The sequence below is a fragment of the Motacilla alba genome, chromosome 8, assembly GCF_015832195.1.
Source record: "Motacilla alba alba isolate MOTALB_02 chromosome 8, Motacilla_alba_V1.0_pri, whole genome shotgun sequence".
Lineage (NCBI taxonomy): Eukaryota > Metazoa > Chordata > Aves > Passeriformes > Motacillidae > Motacilla > Motacilla alba.
Window position 1 is genome coordinate 4206720 of NC_052023.1, and position 17366 is coordinate 4224085.

Consider the following 17366-nt stretch of genomic DNA (forward strand, 5'->3'; position numbering starts at 1 on the left):
GGCAGGGCAAGATGCCAGCAGAAGCAGAGGAAGGCAGGACAGGGGTGGGTGGGAGCGTGCCACAGCTCTTGGGGAGCCATGGGGAGTGGTGGAGGAGCAGGAGGCTGTGGAGGAGCAGCTCTGTGCAGCCTCCTGCCCTGGCCCCGAGCTGTGGAGCGGCTGAGGTCGGCACAGCGCCCAGGCAAATTGGGCTGGCTCTGCAGCCCAGTGCCATTCAGCAGCTCCCAAACCAGACCTGACTTGCTCCCTGCCAGCTCCAGAGCAGCCTGAGCAGGGTGGATAGACATGCCCCGAGGATATGTCTGCATTGCAGTGCAGAGGTGAGACCTGGGCTGGGTGAGACAGAGCTGGGCTGGTCCCTGGGAGCCGCGGGGCTGCGGAGCACCCAGGACATGGGAGGTGTGTGGTCCTGGGCTGTGGAGGAGGAGGAGGGAGGTTTTTTTGCCTCAAAGAGCCTCATGATGCTTTTGGGAACTGAGTCTGGGTGATAGAAGGACTTTATGGACTGGCACGTGTTGTGCTCATCCGCGGGGTGGTCATTCTGTAGAGATCACATGGAAAAAATCATAAAGTTGTGGAATCATTTAGGTTGGAAAAGCCCTTTGAGGTCACTGAGTCCATCCACTAGCCCAGGACTGCCAAGGTCACCACCAAACCATGTCCTCAGTGCCACATCTACACATCTTTTAAATCCCTCCAGGGATGGTGACCCCATCACTGCCTCAGGTGGCCTATTCCAACACCCGACACCTTTTGAAGATATTTTTTCTAATATCCAATGTATACCTCCCAGCCAGCAGCACTGGGAAATGGACAAATTGGTAACGCTGAAATTGGGAAAAATACACTGCCTCTTCCTTAGAGTGCCTGGATCTTTGGGTTTGACTGAAGATCCACAGCCCCTGCAACCTGGCAAAGGTGCAAACCACCCTTCAGCTGAGTGGTTCATCTCCAGGAAACCAAAACCATCCAAATAGATTTTGGATGACTCCCGAAAATACTTCATTTTAAAGGTGTCCCATCTCCTGAGTCTGTGCTGCAAACGTGGTTGCTTATTCCTGAAATTCTTCTGTACTAGATAGGAAAAAAAAAAGGTAGATAAAGAAGTGGTCTGAAGAAATTTTATCAACCCAAATCACAGGTGATTTTCAGTGGGGTCTTGGGAAATAAAGTCTGGCATGAGTCAGCAGCCCTTGGAAGAGGAGTGGAGATGATTTTCCTCCTGGCAGCTCCAGGCACCTTGGGAAATTTCCTCTGCTCTCAGCACTCAGCACTAGATGGCATCCAAGGTGGGAATTTGGGCTCCCAAATGCAGTCCTGGGCTCTGAAATTTTAATGGTAGCTGTATTAAAAAATGAGGATCCCATCTGGATGAGGGGGAAAATTCGAAGGGCAGAGGAGGTGGAGCTCTCCCATCTCCTGCTGCCATCTCACTGTGGGGCAGCCCCCTCCAAGGTCTGTTCCACCACCTCAGCTGAGTGCTGGGCCAGCAGGACAGGAAAATAATGGGACAGAGGGAAGAGCAAAGGCACCATCCACAAGGCAAGGTGCATTCCAGGCTGCAGGGATGCATTCACCCATGCTCTTTTTCCTCGGAATGCTGCCAGCCTGGTGGGTGCTGGGACACACAGCACACTGCACACATGGCTGAGTGGGGTCCCTTGGTGTCACCCAAGCTCCGCAGCCTGGGGTGACTGGAAATGCAGCTGCTCTGAGCCGGAAAACATTTCCCAACAAGGGAATTACCTTTGCATCATCCACTGTGTTTACTAAATAAAGCAAATTGTCCCTAGGCCATTGATGGGATTTGGGAGTAAGCAAAAGCACCACGAGAGACAATCCTTGCCTGGGAGATTTTTCCTCCTCTTCACCTTTCAGGTGTCTTCCTGCTGCTGTGGAATGAGGAGGGGGAGTGCCCAGCATCTCTCCCTGTCACCCATCCGTGTTCTCCTGGGTGGAAGGAGGGATTAGCCCCCCCAGCCCTCCAGCTTGGGGAGGAAAATAATTTGCTTTTATCCCCTCTCAGCTATGCCATGGCCATGAACAGGTTCCTCAGGAGAGGCAGCAGCCAGAAAGGGGCTCAAATGCACACAAAGGTGTGAGGAGCAGACAGGTAATGGTTACATGGCCCTGGGTGGCTGCCTGGAGGTGCAGGAGCCACAGGAGAGACACGAGGCTCCCTCCCTGCCCTGTTTGCACTCTCCAGGTGACCTTTACAACTTAATGAGCACTGTGGGATTGCCAGCACCATTTCCTGTGCCCTGACCCTGCTGAGGAGGGTGCTGAGGTCCAGGTCCTGGCGGTGACTTTACAGCCACCTCTCCTGACCATTTTTACTCTGTGTGGAGCTGAGCAAAGGGTTCTCAGGTCTGAGTATCTCACCACTGCCCAGGAACAATTCTTCTTCTGAAACACCTTTGTGCTCATGCCTTTTGTTTTTCTTTTCCTTGTGTTTTCCTGGTGTGAACACAGCATCAGGCAGAGATGCAGGAGAGCTTTATCGAGGTTCTGCTGGAGGTTGAAATACTTCTCTTCCCAAAAGTATATGTACCTACAAGGAATAGCTTCAACCCAAGCCCTGAGTAGGCAGAGGCACTACAGACTGCTGTTTGTGTGTCCATTCCCTGTGCCTGCAATTATGGGGAAATTGCCATCGTGTAAGCAGCAGCTGTATGAATAACTCTATTATTTGTTATTATTAGTCCTAGATGTGTGTTTTTCTTGAGATCGTATCTGCACAAGAAGGCACATTAATAATAGCCTTTTGAACTGGCCAAGTTTAATTTCTATGGATCGTGAAACTTTTGAAGCAAGGTGCTGTTTATTGCTTTCTCCTGAAATCAAAGGTCTTGAGCCGCAGCAGAGAGAGCTCTGTGTTGTCCAGGCTGAGTTCTTGTGAGGGCAGGCGGTCATGTTGAGCTCCCTCTCCTCATCTGGCATCAGCAAAAGGGTCTCGTGTTACAGCCTGGTGCCAGCCTATTTTAGGAAGCAAGATTCCCCTTTTATGCAATTATTTTTCATGTGAGTTTAAGTTCTGTTCTCCTTTGCTCTTTTTCTGTTTCGGTCTGTTCTCTCTCTTGCCTTCAGGTGGGGTGTGTGATACAGAGAACAAGAGCTTCTCAGCCACCAAGGTGCTGTCTGAGTCTGGAAAACATGAGCAAGAACGGGTCAAGAAACAGGAAAAACCATGTGGAGTGTTCATAGAAGGACATGGAGCTGCTGGAGTGAGTCCAGCCACAAAGATCATCTGAGGGCTGCAGAACCCTGGGGGAGCTGTGGGTGGTCAGCCCGGAGATGGTTCCAAACAGATCTTAAAGCCCCTTCCAGTGCCTAAAGGGCCTCCAAGAGAGCTGGAGAGGGACTTGGGACAAGGACATGGGAAGGAAAAGGGGCAATGGCTTCACACTGACAGAAGCCAGAAGTAGATTAGATAGCAGGAAGAAATTCTTCCCTGTGAGGGTGGGGAGGCCCTGGCACAGGTTGTCCAGAGAAGCTGTGCCTGCCCCATCCCTGGAAGTGTCCCAGGCCAGGTTGGAAAGGGCTTGGAGTAACTTGGGATGGTGGAAGGTGTCCCTGCCATGGCAGGGGGTGGAACAAGGTGATCTTCAAGGTCCCTTCCAACCCAACCCATTCTGTGATTCATGTTTTCTCTTTGGGAGCCGTTATTAGATGCTTTTCATTCAAGTACAGTAGAAAAGAGTAAAATCAGGGCCAGGTTCCTTAATGCCCATCATGACCTAGCAGTATTTTTTGGGCTGCTTGTGAGGTGCCCACAGAAGCACAGGCAGTCACAGAGCCACCCAGGCTGGCAGTCCCTGAGAAAACAAAGCCAAATGAAAGCAGTGCCTTCTCAGACTTGTGTGATTTGTGCCTTTGCACTTGGGTTTATCACCCCAAAAGCATTTTGCCCCACTTTCCCAACAGCTGATGGCCCGAGGATTTGCTGAAGGCAGGAGGGTGCAAAGGTGGGAGTGTGCCTGGGAAAAGGTGGGCAGATGAGGACGGGTAAAATGAGAACCCAAAATGCCTCATTTTGAGGAGGGGGAGGTGTCTTTTTCTTTCATTTTTGAATCCCAGTGTTTCAAAATAGTCCCGTGGTTTGGAAACAGGAGGATTTTGACATTCAGTGTTTGATGTTGGCAATTCTGATAAAGGAGATAAAGGGGCTGTGGTGGAGCACAGGAGTTATTTGTGAGCTGTTGGGCAATGACTGTCAGTGAACCTGTGTCTTTGTGTGTTTAAAGTGTAGTCCCTGACATTTACTGCCAATTTTAAAGGGATTTATTCTTTGCTATTTCATAATCCCTGATTCAGAGCAAATTTGCAGATTTTGAAGATCAGAAGAGACCATTAATGCCCTAGTCTGAGTCTCTGGATAGCTGAAGCCACCTAATTTCATCTCCACCTGTACTGAGCCAGATCCTTTGTGTTCAGCTGCACCACAAAGCAAGACATGAAGGTAGAAAGATCAACCACTAACCGAATACTCAAAAATGTGTTCCAAGGTTTGATCACTGTCACTATTTAAAATAGAGTGAGCAATGTGCTTCTCACTTTCCTTAGTCCAGCTTTGGGTAGAAGAATAATTTATGCCCAAAAAAATCATGTAAAAGCAAGTATTTCTTCATCCTGTTCAAAATAAAGGAAAAGATAAGATGGATACATATCCCAGGAAATCTGCTTGGCTTCACAGGGAAAATAGCCTCCTTCTAGTGGTTTGATGCTGTGGTCTGTAAGGCAACTTTTTGTGCATTTGTAAAATCATTTGAGCTGCAGTAAGGTCAATATCATAACTTGAACAGAATTTTTTTCTTCTTTACAGACATTTATTCAGCCTTTGAAAGTCCAGTGTCCCAAGCAAAATTAAACTGGCAGAGAAAACTGAAGCAAGAAGGGAAGTTCATGCACTTAGAGAGAAAATGGAAAAGTTTTTTAAACTGGAAATGTCTGTGACAAGTGTGACAAGGCTTGACTATTAAAAGGCTGTGTTGCAAGATAATTTTTTGGGGAAAGAATTGCAGCTAGAAAGGGGGTGTGAAAGAAGTGGTTCATGCTGAGTCAGTAATTTGAGTGCTGTAGTTTTGTAATTCACTACTAACCCAAACTGTGGATCCTACCACTCCTGAGTTTTTGGGCCTGTCTCTTATCAGAGAAGCAAACAGCCTCTGTGAAAGGATTCTGAATACAAATGGGGGAGCAAATCCTTTTCAGAGCTATAAAAACCTCTTGCTTTAAGGAGCCTGAGCGTTTCTGACAAGACTTTCAAAGAAAACAGTGTCGAGGTCCTCTCGATGAATAGCAACATTAATATATTAGGTGTGTATTATGTAAATCCATGCTTCAGTGGAGCACTAGATAAGATAAATGGGAGCAAAGAGCAGGCTTTGAAGGCTGCTGGTGAGATTTTGTGGGTATGCTGTGCCACTTGAAGGCTTGGTGCAGAACTCAGAGCCCACTGAAGTCCTGCCTTCCCCTTCTGCTCAAGAGGCTGCTGCTGTGGGACCATTAAATTTTGTGACACAACCTTGCTCAGCCACAGCACTGCAGGGCTGTGCCTGAGAAACCTCTTTTCTCCCTGTTCAGGTGCAGAGGCAGGGAAGTTCCTGCATGGCAGAACTGGGCTGTGCATCTCCCTTACATCCCCCTGGCACTGCGTGGCACAGAGGGACGACCAGGTCACAGCAAACCCAGTCTGTGTGCTGGAGCAAATATTTGGGGAGAGTCCAGCCTGGCCCTGGCAAACACATTGAAATTCTTGAGGCTGGTGGACAATGACTTATCAAGATAGAGAGGCTTGGGAGCAGATAAGCCCAGGGACTCGTGCATTGTATACAAATACCTGGCCTGGCCCTTGCTGCTCACATGAGGAGTGATGCTGGAGCTCTGCCCCGGTGAAACTCCATTTTTTGTTACATAATTGTGCAAGACAGGATGGACAGAGGGTCCCCACATGTGGGGTTACGCACTTCACTTTTTTCTAGTGCTGCTTCATCTCTTGATGAGCCCCAATCTTGCTCCACTTTTTTTTTTTTTTCTTTTTTTTTTGCTTGTGATGTCTTTCAAAAGACTCTCCCAGTTAGACACTCAGATCCCTCCAGTAGCATCCCATCAAAGCAGAATCTTGATTCTTGGGAAGGCACAACCTCACGTTCAGCATCCCTTTTCCTGCTGCCCCACGGTGGCCACCACACACCTGCCCCACCAGCACCCGTGTTCATCATCAGGGCTTCACGCTTTGAAGGTGATGCCAAAAGCTGTGGGGTGGCCCATAAAAATGGCTCGGTCTAGACGTGGAAAAAGATATTAATTTTTCTTTCACTTTTCACTTGCATGCGGAGCATTTTCAACCAGGTCATTGAGACAGTTTGCCACCAGAAATAAATCCAAGCCGAAAAAATGTCGGCGGACCTGTTTACTTTACAAACCACAAATGTTTGTATCCTGCAACAAATACCTGGGAAGTGCCTGGACCAGACATTACAAACGTGTTAACTACCCCGAGTTAACCAGTAATCAATTCGGGGAGAAAAACCCGAGCTGGACCTCTCCTCTGAGACCGCTCTTTATAACGGGGCTTTCATTTAGGCCCCGGCCTAGCAGCGTAATTAAACCACGGCACATTCCTGCCTTTCAAACAAACTCCTGGGAGCTGGCCAGCCCCGAGCACAGACCCCGATTTCACCAGGATGGAAACCAGGGGGATGTTCCTCGTCTTTCACGAGCTGTTGTTGACGGTGGAAACGCCTGCCCACGGCAGAAATTGGGAACTCCACAGCCAGCCCTTCAAGGCTACGCTAATAAACACATGAAGGGATTTGGGGGAAATATATGAAAATACTAGTCTGTTGAAAAGCTTTTTTCAGTGCCACCAGTTTTGGGGGCAAGGTGTATTATTGAGGCCTGAAGTTTTTAATAATTAGCGTGCATCAGTAGTAATTTAGACTGCTGGTTTTTGATTTTTGCACTCCGAGTTTGCTGGTTTCTCTGTCAATACCGGGCCATGACCTGCAGAGGTGCTTTGATGGAGCTGGAGTTTGGCATTCCCAAGCGAATGCTGAGGAATGGCAGTAGATGGTGCTGTTATTCTCTTTTTTGAGGACAGGGATGGCAGACACAACTGTGACTGTACACAAGGTGTTACCAATCCCCAGTGTCCCCAAATTATAAATCAGGCTCCTTCAAATCACGAGATTTGGTATTTAGAAAATCTTAAATCAAATAACGTCCTTTATTACAGCTTCTGTGTTTTGATCTTTCAGATGAGATTTTGAGCTCACATTTTCAAGCTGTTTGCTGTGATCATGTAATTTGAAATTTATTTCCTTTTTTTTTCATTTTTTTTTAATAACGTGAATTGAAATCCTCCAATCATGTCAAGAGCCAGCAAGATTTAGGGGAACTAAATTAAATTAGGGAGAAACATCAGGGTTGTGAAACTTGGCAGGAATACAGATGGTGGTTTCAAAACAGACTGGACTTTAAGTTGTTGGCAAATTGAATGTTGCTGACCCTGAGTGATTTGTGATGCCAGGAACGGGTCCCTGACCACAGAACGTCCCACCACTCGGGTCACTGAGGCACGTGCCTGAAGGCTGACCCTCCTGGCCTGCATCAGCCTGGATCCCCAACTTCCTGGACAGCACCAAATGCTGCATCAGGATGACATTTATCAGCTAATTCTTTTTAATGACCTGGAGGTTTATGAGGCTTGATCCTTCCCAGCTGCACTGGGAAGGGCAGAACTGGGCCCCCTTTGGATTTCACTTTTATTTGCCTTTCTCTGCAATGACAGGTCTAACTCCAGCCTTTGTAAAAATTTAACAAGGCAATGTTGACTGTGCAGGTTGGACAACCTGGCGCCAGGGATGGTGTCCAGCATGGGGACACGGGCAAGGGGACACAGCAGGTGTCCTGCCCTCAACCTCTTCCTGCCATGGGTTGGGCAGGGCAATGCCCCCACTCGCAGCCCCTCTGAGGGTGTTTTCTCCAGCAGCAGCAGCTGGTGATGCTAAAAATACCCCTGAACAGGGTAGTGGTGGTTGAGCTTTGGACTTTTCAGAAGTTTACTGGTATTTCGGCCTCGTGACTCCAGTCCAGGCCACCTGATGTGCAGCACGTAACTGTGCTCCGATTTCCCCCTTCGGTGGGGAACAATCTCAGATAACGGATAACAATCAGCTCACTTTCTTATTTTAGGATTGCTGTAGCCATGGTCATTAGCAGCTCCAAGAAATACAATAGGCAGGGCCTGGTCCTCCCACACTGTGTGTCCCCTCTCCAGAAGAGTTGCTGCCAAAATCCTTCCTGTGACAGAAAAGCAAAGTGGGTTCCCAAGGAAGAGCTGGATGTCGGTCTGAGGGGGAAGGGGTGGCATGGCACTGGGCAGGGCATCAAAATGAGCATCCCAAAGGGCACACTGCAGGCACCAACTGCTCTGCAACAGCATCTGTGTTTGCAGCACATCAGGAAGAGCAGAAGAGTTGCAACCGGGAGAAGAGAAGGCTCCAGGAAAACCTTGGAACCACTTCCAGTACCTAAAGGGGATCCAAGAGAAGTGGAGAGGGACTTTGGACAAGGACATGGAGTGATAGAAGGTGGAATGGCTTTGAAGTGACAGAGGGCACATTAGGTATGAGGAAGAAATTCTTCCCTGTGAGGGTGGGGAGGCCCTGGCACAGGTTGCCCAGAGAAGCTGTGGCTGCCCCATCCCTGGAAATGCTCAAGGCCAGGTTGGACGGGGTTTGGAGCAACCTGGGATGGTGGAAGGTGTCCCTGCCCATGGGGAATGAGATGATATTTATTGTTCCCTCCAACCCAAACCATTCCTGGACTCTGGGATACTCTACACTTGTAAGTGGAGCAGCCAGGAGCACCAGGGCCTGCCAAGGAGCAGCCCCAGGAGCACAGGGACAGTGCTGGCCAAGGGCAGTGCTGCTGCCCAGCTGCCTCTGCACCCCAGAGCTAGTGCTGCACTGATGGAACACATTGCAGGGACACCTTAAAGCTGTGCTGGGCCAAGGGGAGCGGGATAGGGTAAGCAGGAGCACAAGGACAGGCTACAGGTTCGCTCCCTGCTCCAACAAGTAGCTCTTTTACGTTAAGTAATGTGTGGGATAAACTACTTCCATGAGCCTCAGAGCAGAATCTGGAGCCTTCTCCCTTCCCTTCTCTCTCCCCACACCAACCCTGTGCACCTGGTGGAAACACAAGCTCTCACAACCTCTAAAGCAACAGGTCTGGGCTCCTCTTGCCTCAAACTAGACCTTACTGTCCCACTTGAGCACCCTCTTCTACGGAGAAGAAAGAAAAAAAGGAAATACAAGAACATTTTTACTGTTGTTTTTTGGTTTGGTCAGGGGTGGGTTTTTTGGGCAGATACCCTTTTACTGGCCATGATGAGTGACTAAGGTACAAACCTCCTCTCAGTTTTTAAGTTCTTGACACGTCATGAACAGATTTCCACATAGTCCTGTCCCACTGATACAAAGATAAAAGGGGCAGCAACAAGTTCATGCCCTTTCACCCATTCCAGGAATAGCCTTAAAGAGATGATTCTCTTGAAATGACAAGACTGAATGAATAAAACTCAATTCCTCTTTTCAAATTGGTTATGAAATAAATCTGGGAAAGAAGCAGTGGTACAACAATTTTTGATCTTCCCAGAAATTATATCAGCGTATCCTTTTTTTACCAGAAGTTTGGTCCAGCTGGGGTGGGAAGGTAGTGAAAATCAGTCCTTCTTCAAAAATGCTGAGAAAAAACCACTAGTAATACAAACTCAGTTAGTTCAAATAATTTATATAAAGCAAAACCTCAGTCCACAGTGAGAATTTCAAGTCTGACTGAAAGGAAAAGCTGAGGCCTTGAAGGGTACTGTTGCATGGCGTATTTGATAATTCCATTTATGAATAAACAATTATTACCAATGAATCTCTTGCATATTATTGAGAAAGGCACAGAAGCTGCATTTTGGCACTGCTGACTTACCCATTGTCAGATGTGAACTGGGCAGTTGTGGTGGCTGCTGCTCCCGTAAGAAATTGTCCAAGATTCAGATTTGTGTGTCCTGGCTTGCATCAATTAACAGCACAATCTTTTTGTTATGAAAATGCAAACATAAATAGCCTGAGGGGTCTTGTAAATGCAAATACAAAACCATTATTTCAATTTCCCTGAAAGTACAAGAAAGCCTTTTTTTGTTATTATTATTTTTATTTGCTGTTACAATGATAAGTCACAATTTTTGTTTGGGTTTTTTTTCTCCTTGCTTTGAACGCAAAATGGAATTTAATCCAGGGAATCAGCAGATTTGGGGATGTGGGGAGGATGGAGCCAGCTGCTGGAATCTGTGGGCTCCTCTAGGCAGGGCCAGGCTCTGAAGGGTGAGGGGAAGGTGGATGCTTGGCCCCACAGTGGACATGAGCTGGGCTGGGCAGTGTGCCCACAGTTGGGGGAGAATTCCCACGTGAAGATTCTTTCCACTTGCTCCAGGCATCCAAGGAGCCTAAATTAGGCACCCACACCTCTGCCACGCTCAGGGGAAAGATGGGAAGACCTTGACATGTGTCCTTTGCAGCCAGCTGGGTGGGTGATTGGCACCATTTTTGGCCAAAAGTGATGCTTTTGTATTCAGTGCCATGGGGTGATAATGGGCAAGAGAGTCCCCTCAACAGCAAGGTGGGAGGTGGCACCTGATTTCACATCACTGAGGCTTAATGAAAGAACTGGGGAAACGTCCAAGGTCTGTTTTCCCCTTTCTTTTTACGCCACACACATAAAAGTAAAATTTGAAAACAGCCGCTTCACTTTCTTCCTCCCTCCCAGGCTGGCCTCAGTATGTATGCCCATGCATGTGTCTGAACAGATTCCTGGAAAACCTGCCCCTGCCCAGGCTTGGGCTGAAGTCTGCAGCTCCGGGAGGAGCAGCAGGGAAGGGTGGCCTTGCTGGGGGCTCTCCCTGCCCGGGAAACACCAGGGATGAAGCAGGATATGTGCCAGCACACAGGTGAGAGGCTGAGGTCAAATGCATGACCCAAAACGAAGAGGAGAAGTGGTTAAACACCATCCTGAGCAGTTCCCTGGGGTAGCAGCTCTCTCCCCACCTCCTGCACCCCTGCTCAGAGCACAGCATCGCCCTCCTGCCAGCTCGGGCTCCTGGGAAACCTTTCCTTTACTTCCTTGATGATTTTTAATTAGACCAAACAAGCGATTAACCAACACAACAATCCCTCACCCAACTCTCTCGTTCCGCTCATTTGATGAAGGTGGTGTTGCTGCTGCGGGAGGGCAAAGCTGCCACGGTTCGTTGGTGGCACCTGGCAGGGTGGCACAGCCAAAATTCAGCCCAGGGTCACCCCGCTGGGCTCTGCCAGGGTCTGTGGGTACCACACACATCACGTCCCCTCCGCTGCCTCAGCACACGGAGCAGAGATGGACGGCAGGGAGGAAAAAAACATGAGAAAAATGTTTATAAAGTTATTTGTTGTTAGTTTTCTGCCCCTTGCACCGTTCCCAGCTTTCGGGAGTCCTCCAGCCTTGGATCGGCTGGTTGTTTTCCTTTCCCCCCTGCACTCCTGTACGAACGAACGCTAGAGGCACCCTCCTTCTGGTCTGCGAGAGAAAACTTAGCTCCTAACTTTTTTTTTTTTTTTTAACTTCCCTCAGGAAAAAAATGTGGAGTTAATTATCTATGTAAAATGTCAGATGCAGGAAAGGGGCTGTGCTTACTTGGATATCCCATCCGAAGCGAAGTGACTGATTTTTTTTTTTTTCTTCCCCCTCTTCTTCTTCTCCTTTTTTTTTTTTTTTTTTTTTTTTTTTTTTTTTTTTTTTTTTCCTGAGGGGTGGAAAGCGCCTCTCGAAATAAAAGTGCAGAACCGAGCCGGTGGCTCCCAGAGCGGCCGGGGCGGGCGCGGCGGGAGCCCCCAGCGCAGCGCAGCGGAGCCCAGCGCGGAGCCCACCTGCCCCCGGGGCAGCATCGCCCCGCACCTTCTCCCGGACTGAGACCTTCATACATACATAAAAACACACACATACTCATATATATATATATATAAATATATATATATATACACGCTTTTTTTTTAAATCCTTCCCCCCGGCTTTTCCTCCAGGACTTTTCCACCGCCTTTGGAACAACCCGCAAACTTCTCACTCGCTGCCCCTTCGCTGCTTTCCTAGCGATTGGGGGGTTTTTTTTGGGCTTGTTTTGGTTTTGTGTTTTGCTACTTTGATTTTTTTTTTTTCCCCTCCTCTCTCCTTGGGAAGACCCGCCTGCCTCTCTCGCCTCCCGTGCCCCACCGGAGAGGCCGGGAGCGGCTCCGGCGGCGCGGGCAGCACCTCCCCGGCGCACGGCGTGCGAGCCCGGCGGCGGCGCGGCTCGGCTCGGCTCGGCTCCGAGCGGCTCCCTGCGGCCCGGCACGGCACGGCCCGGCTCGGCTCGGCACGGCTCGTCCCGGGCGCTCGCCCCCGATAATGCAGAGCTACAAGTACGACAAGGCGATCCCGCCGGAGAGCAAGAATGGGGGCAGCCCGGCGCTCAACAACAACCCGGCCAAGAGCAGCAGCAAGAAAGCCCTGCTCATCTGCCTCGACTGCCTCTGCCTCGTCATGGGTGAGCACCGCGGGCTCCGCGCCCCTCTCCCCGCTCCCGCACCCCCTCCGCTCCCCGGGAAAAACTTTTGGGAAAGTTCGGCGGCGGGCGGGCAGAGCTCGGCCGTGCCCCGGCCGCGCCGCTTCCCCGAACAAAAGCGCAGCGGGGCCGCCGGGAGAGCCGGGCCGGGCGGCGAGCGGGGGAGCCGGGGAGCGGCCGCGCCGGGCTGGGGAGCGCGGGGGGCGGCCGGGGGTGCCCGCGGGGAGAGCCGGGCCCGGCAGCCCCGCTCCCCGGTGCCCTCCTGATGGGTGGTTGCTGCTGTTCGTGCCCCGCTGCCGGCGCTGGGGAGCGGCCCAGGGGGCACTGTGGGCTCGGGGATGCGCCCCGGGGCTGCCCCCGGCGCGGGCCCCGCTCCCGGCGCTGGCTCGGCGGCACCTCGGCGGCGCCGGGGCCGGCTCCAGGTGGAGGCAGCGCTCTACGGTCAGCCCGGCTCGTGTTTTGGTTGATCATGGAAAACTCTGGCCGCTCCGGTTGCCGTGTCGCTCTGCTGGCGGCTTTAGCAGCGCTCCTCTCTTTCTCCCAACTCGCGAAACTCTTTGCGGAGCGCTCTCGCAGCCCCTGGCAGAGGTTTGGGTTTGCCTGCCTGCTCGGTTTTTTTGGGGATGCGATGGCTGTTAGGAGATGCTGTGGCATGGAAGGGAACTGTCAACAGCGCGTCTCAAAAAAAACTTTTTTGCAAATTCCAAAACATCAACCCTTCCATTGTGGCTGAGATGCTGAATATTTAATTGACAGACACAGGCAGGGGAAATCAACCGGCTTCCAACAAAGAGATTAATAACACAACAGCACGTGAGTTTAATACTCCAGACACCACAGTCTTTAAAACAATTGTTTCTGCTTAGAGCCCATTTTTTAAAGACTGTCAGTTTGATTTAATTTTTATGCAGTTTATTGATCATCTGGTGTATATTAGGGGGCACTGATACATTAGGAGGGGAGGCATGGTTTTCTCTTTATATTCCCACAAGAATAGGGGCCAGTGCAGAAGGCTTCATCTTCTCGGATCTGGAAAAAATAAAAATACTTGGTATCCCATATATGAAACTAATATAAGCAGGAACATAACTAGCTGGACTTACCTCACTTATTTCAGCAGAAAGTCGAATTCCTAGTAAAACAGCTCCTAGAAGTCAGAACTTTTAAACTTTTATTTACCCAAGTTTTCTTAACTTGAGGCGTTCCTGGCATGAGTAGGTGCTATTTGAATGAGAAAAGGGTTTTGCTTCCCCTTCTCTGGGCTAAGGGTCCTGAATGAAAAAGCAGTTGGTTGACATGTGTTATACTACTTGCGTTAGTTTGGGTAAACAGGACTTATCAAGCATCACTGGAAAGTATTGTTGGCAGCGAATAATGTGATACAGAAAAAACTGTGATTGTTGCTTTGTTTCAGGTTGCTACAGGTGGAAATCGGGAAGTAAACACCAGAGTTGGCTGGTTTAGGGTTTTTTGTTGGAGTTCTTCGTTGTTGTTTTGTTGTTGGGTTTTCTTTAAGAGTGAGGAGCATTTAAGTGCAAGAGCATGAATGCAGCAGAAAGTTTAGATCTGACTGATCACTGGCAGGTGAAGGGCATGGGTGGGACATGGTGAGGAAGCTGATTATGGGATGGAGAACCCATGATGTGTGTTTGGGGATGGATAGCTCATGATGTGTGTTTGCGGATGGGCTTTGCAAATACACCCGGACTAGGACCAGGAGTATGACTGCCAGTGGATGACTGGGCATGAGCTGCTGTCAAAGCTGCCCTACTCATGAAAGGCTTGGCTTGCTCTTCCCTCTGCCTTTTGCTAGAGAAGACTATGAGCTTATAGTTTCCAAGTACTTGGTTCCCATTTTCTTGTTTAAAAAATCACCAGAAAAAACACTTGGAAAGTGGAAAAAAGGTGCCCTAGAGGAATCCTTCCTTTAAGAGAAAGGTAGACAGGTACAAGTTGATGGATATTTATAAATACAGTGGGAAAAAGAAATTCCTATATAAGATAATAAGGAGCAGAATTGGCTGAAATGACTTCTTCTGAGGTGGAGGGACCAGCAGAGATCTAATGCTGGTGCATGTGGGCACATGGCCAGTGGCTTCCAGTGCAGTCAAACTGAGTTACGCCTCTTGAGCAGCTGCCCAAAGACATTCAGAGAAGCAGGGAAACAGAAGGCTTTTTCTCATTTGAGGACCACTTTAGGAAATATTAAAACTGGCCATTTGATTTGCAGAGGCCTGTGACGCTGCACTGGCTCCTGCTGCAGGTAATGCCATAATTCGGCCTTGAACTGGTTTTCTCTGAGGGGAAAATGAAAAGAGGGAACTATGGCTGGAATGTTTTTCAGAAATGACACACTCTGTGTGAGGCTGTAGATGTGTACAAACCCTTTGTTTACACACAAATTTAAACAAATTACCCAGAAGACAATTACTATAAACATCTAAGAAAGTCTGAATTAGTAAAGCTGAGCTATCAGGAGCTTCCTTCAGCTTTAATTTGGTGAGAGTAGTTAGAAAGATCCACTTTTGTCTTTCATCCTTAAGCAGTACAATGGTTATCTTGATAGCAAATGCATAAGAGGAAGATTTGTATCTTTTTTTTCTTGGGGAGCAGGGTCACGGAGCCAGTGGCTGGTGGAGTGGGTTGGATGAAGATCCACTGTGCCAAACCCTCCGTTTTTCCTGCATTTCCAACTTGAGTTGAGTTGGCAGGGAGCTGGATGTTCCTGAATGACCAGCCCACTCCTCTAATGAGTGCACTTGGCACTCATAAATCCCTGGGCTCTTGCATGAACAAGAGGTTTGATCGCCGACGCTGTGAACTTCCCAGAAATTCCGTGCCCGTGCTTAACTCAGTAGAAAAAGGCAGAAAAGAACTGAGTGTGCATTTATTAAAGCAGGTCATGCAAGGGGGGAAAAATAACTTTCTCCATCTGCTTCCTCCTCTTGGGAGGGCTCTGTTTAGAGGATTGGAAGATGCTTCCTGAAATTGTTAGGGCCACAGGCAAGTTTGGTGGTGTGGAAGAGTCCCTGCTGCCCTTTCCCTGCCTCCTGATCACTGCAGAACATCTGAAAATGTGATGGAGGAGGTCTGGGCAGGTCTGAAGTTCCCCCTGCTGAGCTGGTTGGTGTCTTCACTTTGTAGAGCAGTGAGGAACAGTCTGAGCAGCAAAACGAGAGGCGTGATGGGTGGACCTCACTCTGCCTTCATCTGATCATCCTCAGCCCATCCCTCTGCCAGGAGTTTCCTGCACCTCCTACCTGGAGCTTGGGGTGTTATTTGGGGGAACTGGGGTGACCCTGGCTGGGGCAGATCTCAGGGGGCAGCTTTTCCAGGTGCCCTGGGGTTTTGCTATCCTGCAACAGCCACCAAACCTCCTCCTGATGCAGGAGACGTGGCCAGGTGGGGAAAAGCTTCCTGCCCTGACCCTTGAGGTGGGATGTTTTGAAGCCTGGCCCCACAGATGTAGCATCTAGGGTTAAATTTACTCCTCTCAGACCTGCTGTTTTCCCTTGGCAGGGGCTCCTGGTGTTCAGCAAGCTCTGAGCAGCCACCTGTGCTCTGCTGACGGGTGCTAAGTCAAGCGTTTAATCTCGGAAGAGGGGAAGGCTGTGTCAGCAAGGGTGATAGGGCAGATGAGGGTCTTCAGTAGCTTGTATTTGTGCAGCTTGTGCAGGTAAAACAGCTTCCAAAAAGTCCTGCTTGTGCCATAAAATAGAAGGATTTCATCTGGCATACCTGCTTCTGAGGCTTGTGGAAATTGGCTTTATGGGAGCATATGTTTCAGGCTGGTGGGATGTAAACTGCACATAATTTACTGCCCTTTTTCTTTTCTGCCTCTAATTTAATTTTCTCTCTTCTGTCAATCCCAGTTAATCTGTGCAACACAAGTTTTACAGCCTTGGGAAGGTTTTTTGAAGCAACAGATGGATAGATCTCTTACAACCTTAATATCTCTGCAGCTTTCTCACAAATTTGGCATCTCCTGTAGCGAGCTTGATGCTAAAATGAACTTTGAAAGTAAATATTTATGTTAGCTGGACCTTGACATGTTTATGTAAGTGGGTATATAATCTTATAATTTGGGCTAACAGTTTAGATTACTCTTGACTTCCCTCTTCTGTGTAGAAAATTGTGTAGTTCTCCAGCTCTCAGAAGCAAAAAAGGATTTGAGCTCTGCCAGGGGCCCTGTCGCTTCATCACAAAAATTGGTGCAAACAGGCCTGGGATTGTCATTTAAGTGTAAGGAGTGGGAGGAATTGGAGATGAGGGGTGAGGTTAGAGCTATTTGGATGGTGTAAAGCTGGATGTGTTGAGCTAAGCAACTTCACTTTGTTTGGGTTGGGGCTGTTGTTTTTATTTTTAGGACTGCCCCGCTGCGCAGCCCTCACTTGTCGCATGGGTGACATCTTTCTGTGCACCTGAAGAAGACACTGAGCCAACCATTTCTTGTTTCCAGCAAGGGACAGCAAGACCTGACTGTACCAAACCAGCTGGACAGTCCCACCCCTCGATGATGCCTTCTCCACGCTGTGTCTCCTCCGTGTCGGGGAGGACCGAGCCCACACCACACGGGAGAAGCTGTGTGGGTGGAGAGTCGTCATCGTGTTTTGAGCATCCCTAGGTGGGGTTTGGTCGTTAATGTTTATGTATCTCTGCACAACCTGTAGGATCTCCTGGTGGCAGCGAGCTCCTGGCCAGGGATGGCTGCTCTGGAGCTGCTCTGGCAAAGGCA

At 49.2% G+C, this 17366-nt stretch overlaps 1 protein-coding gene and 1 long non-coding RNA gene across 2 annotated transcripts in view; both read left to right on the plus strand.

The window, feature by feature from the left end:
- Positions 1-217: 217 nt before the first annotated feature.
- LOC119704152 lies at positions 218-5263 on the plus strand. Its single transcript, XR_005257847.1, has 3 exons — positions 218-320; positions 3088-3224; positions 4823-5263. It is a non-coding gene; the product is annotated as an uncharacterized LOC119704152 (long non-coding RNA).
- A 6614-nt stretch (positions 5264-11877) lies between these two features.
- Positions 11878-17366, plus strand: part of PLPP3 (phospholipid phosphatase 3) — a 44105-nt gene continuing 38616 nt past the window's right edge. The window contains exon 1 of the mRNA XM_038144132.1: positions 11878-12613. Coding sequence (XP_038000060.1) covers positions 12475-12613 — 139 coding nt within the window. The 5' untranslated portion in view covers positions 11878-12474. The remainder of the gene's footprint in view (positions 12614-17366) is intronic.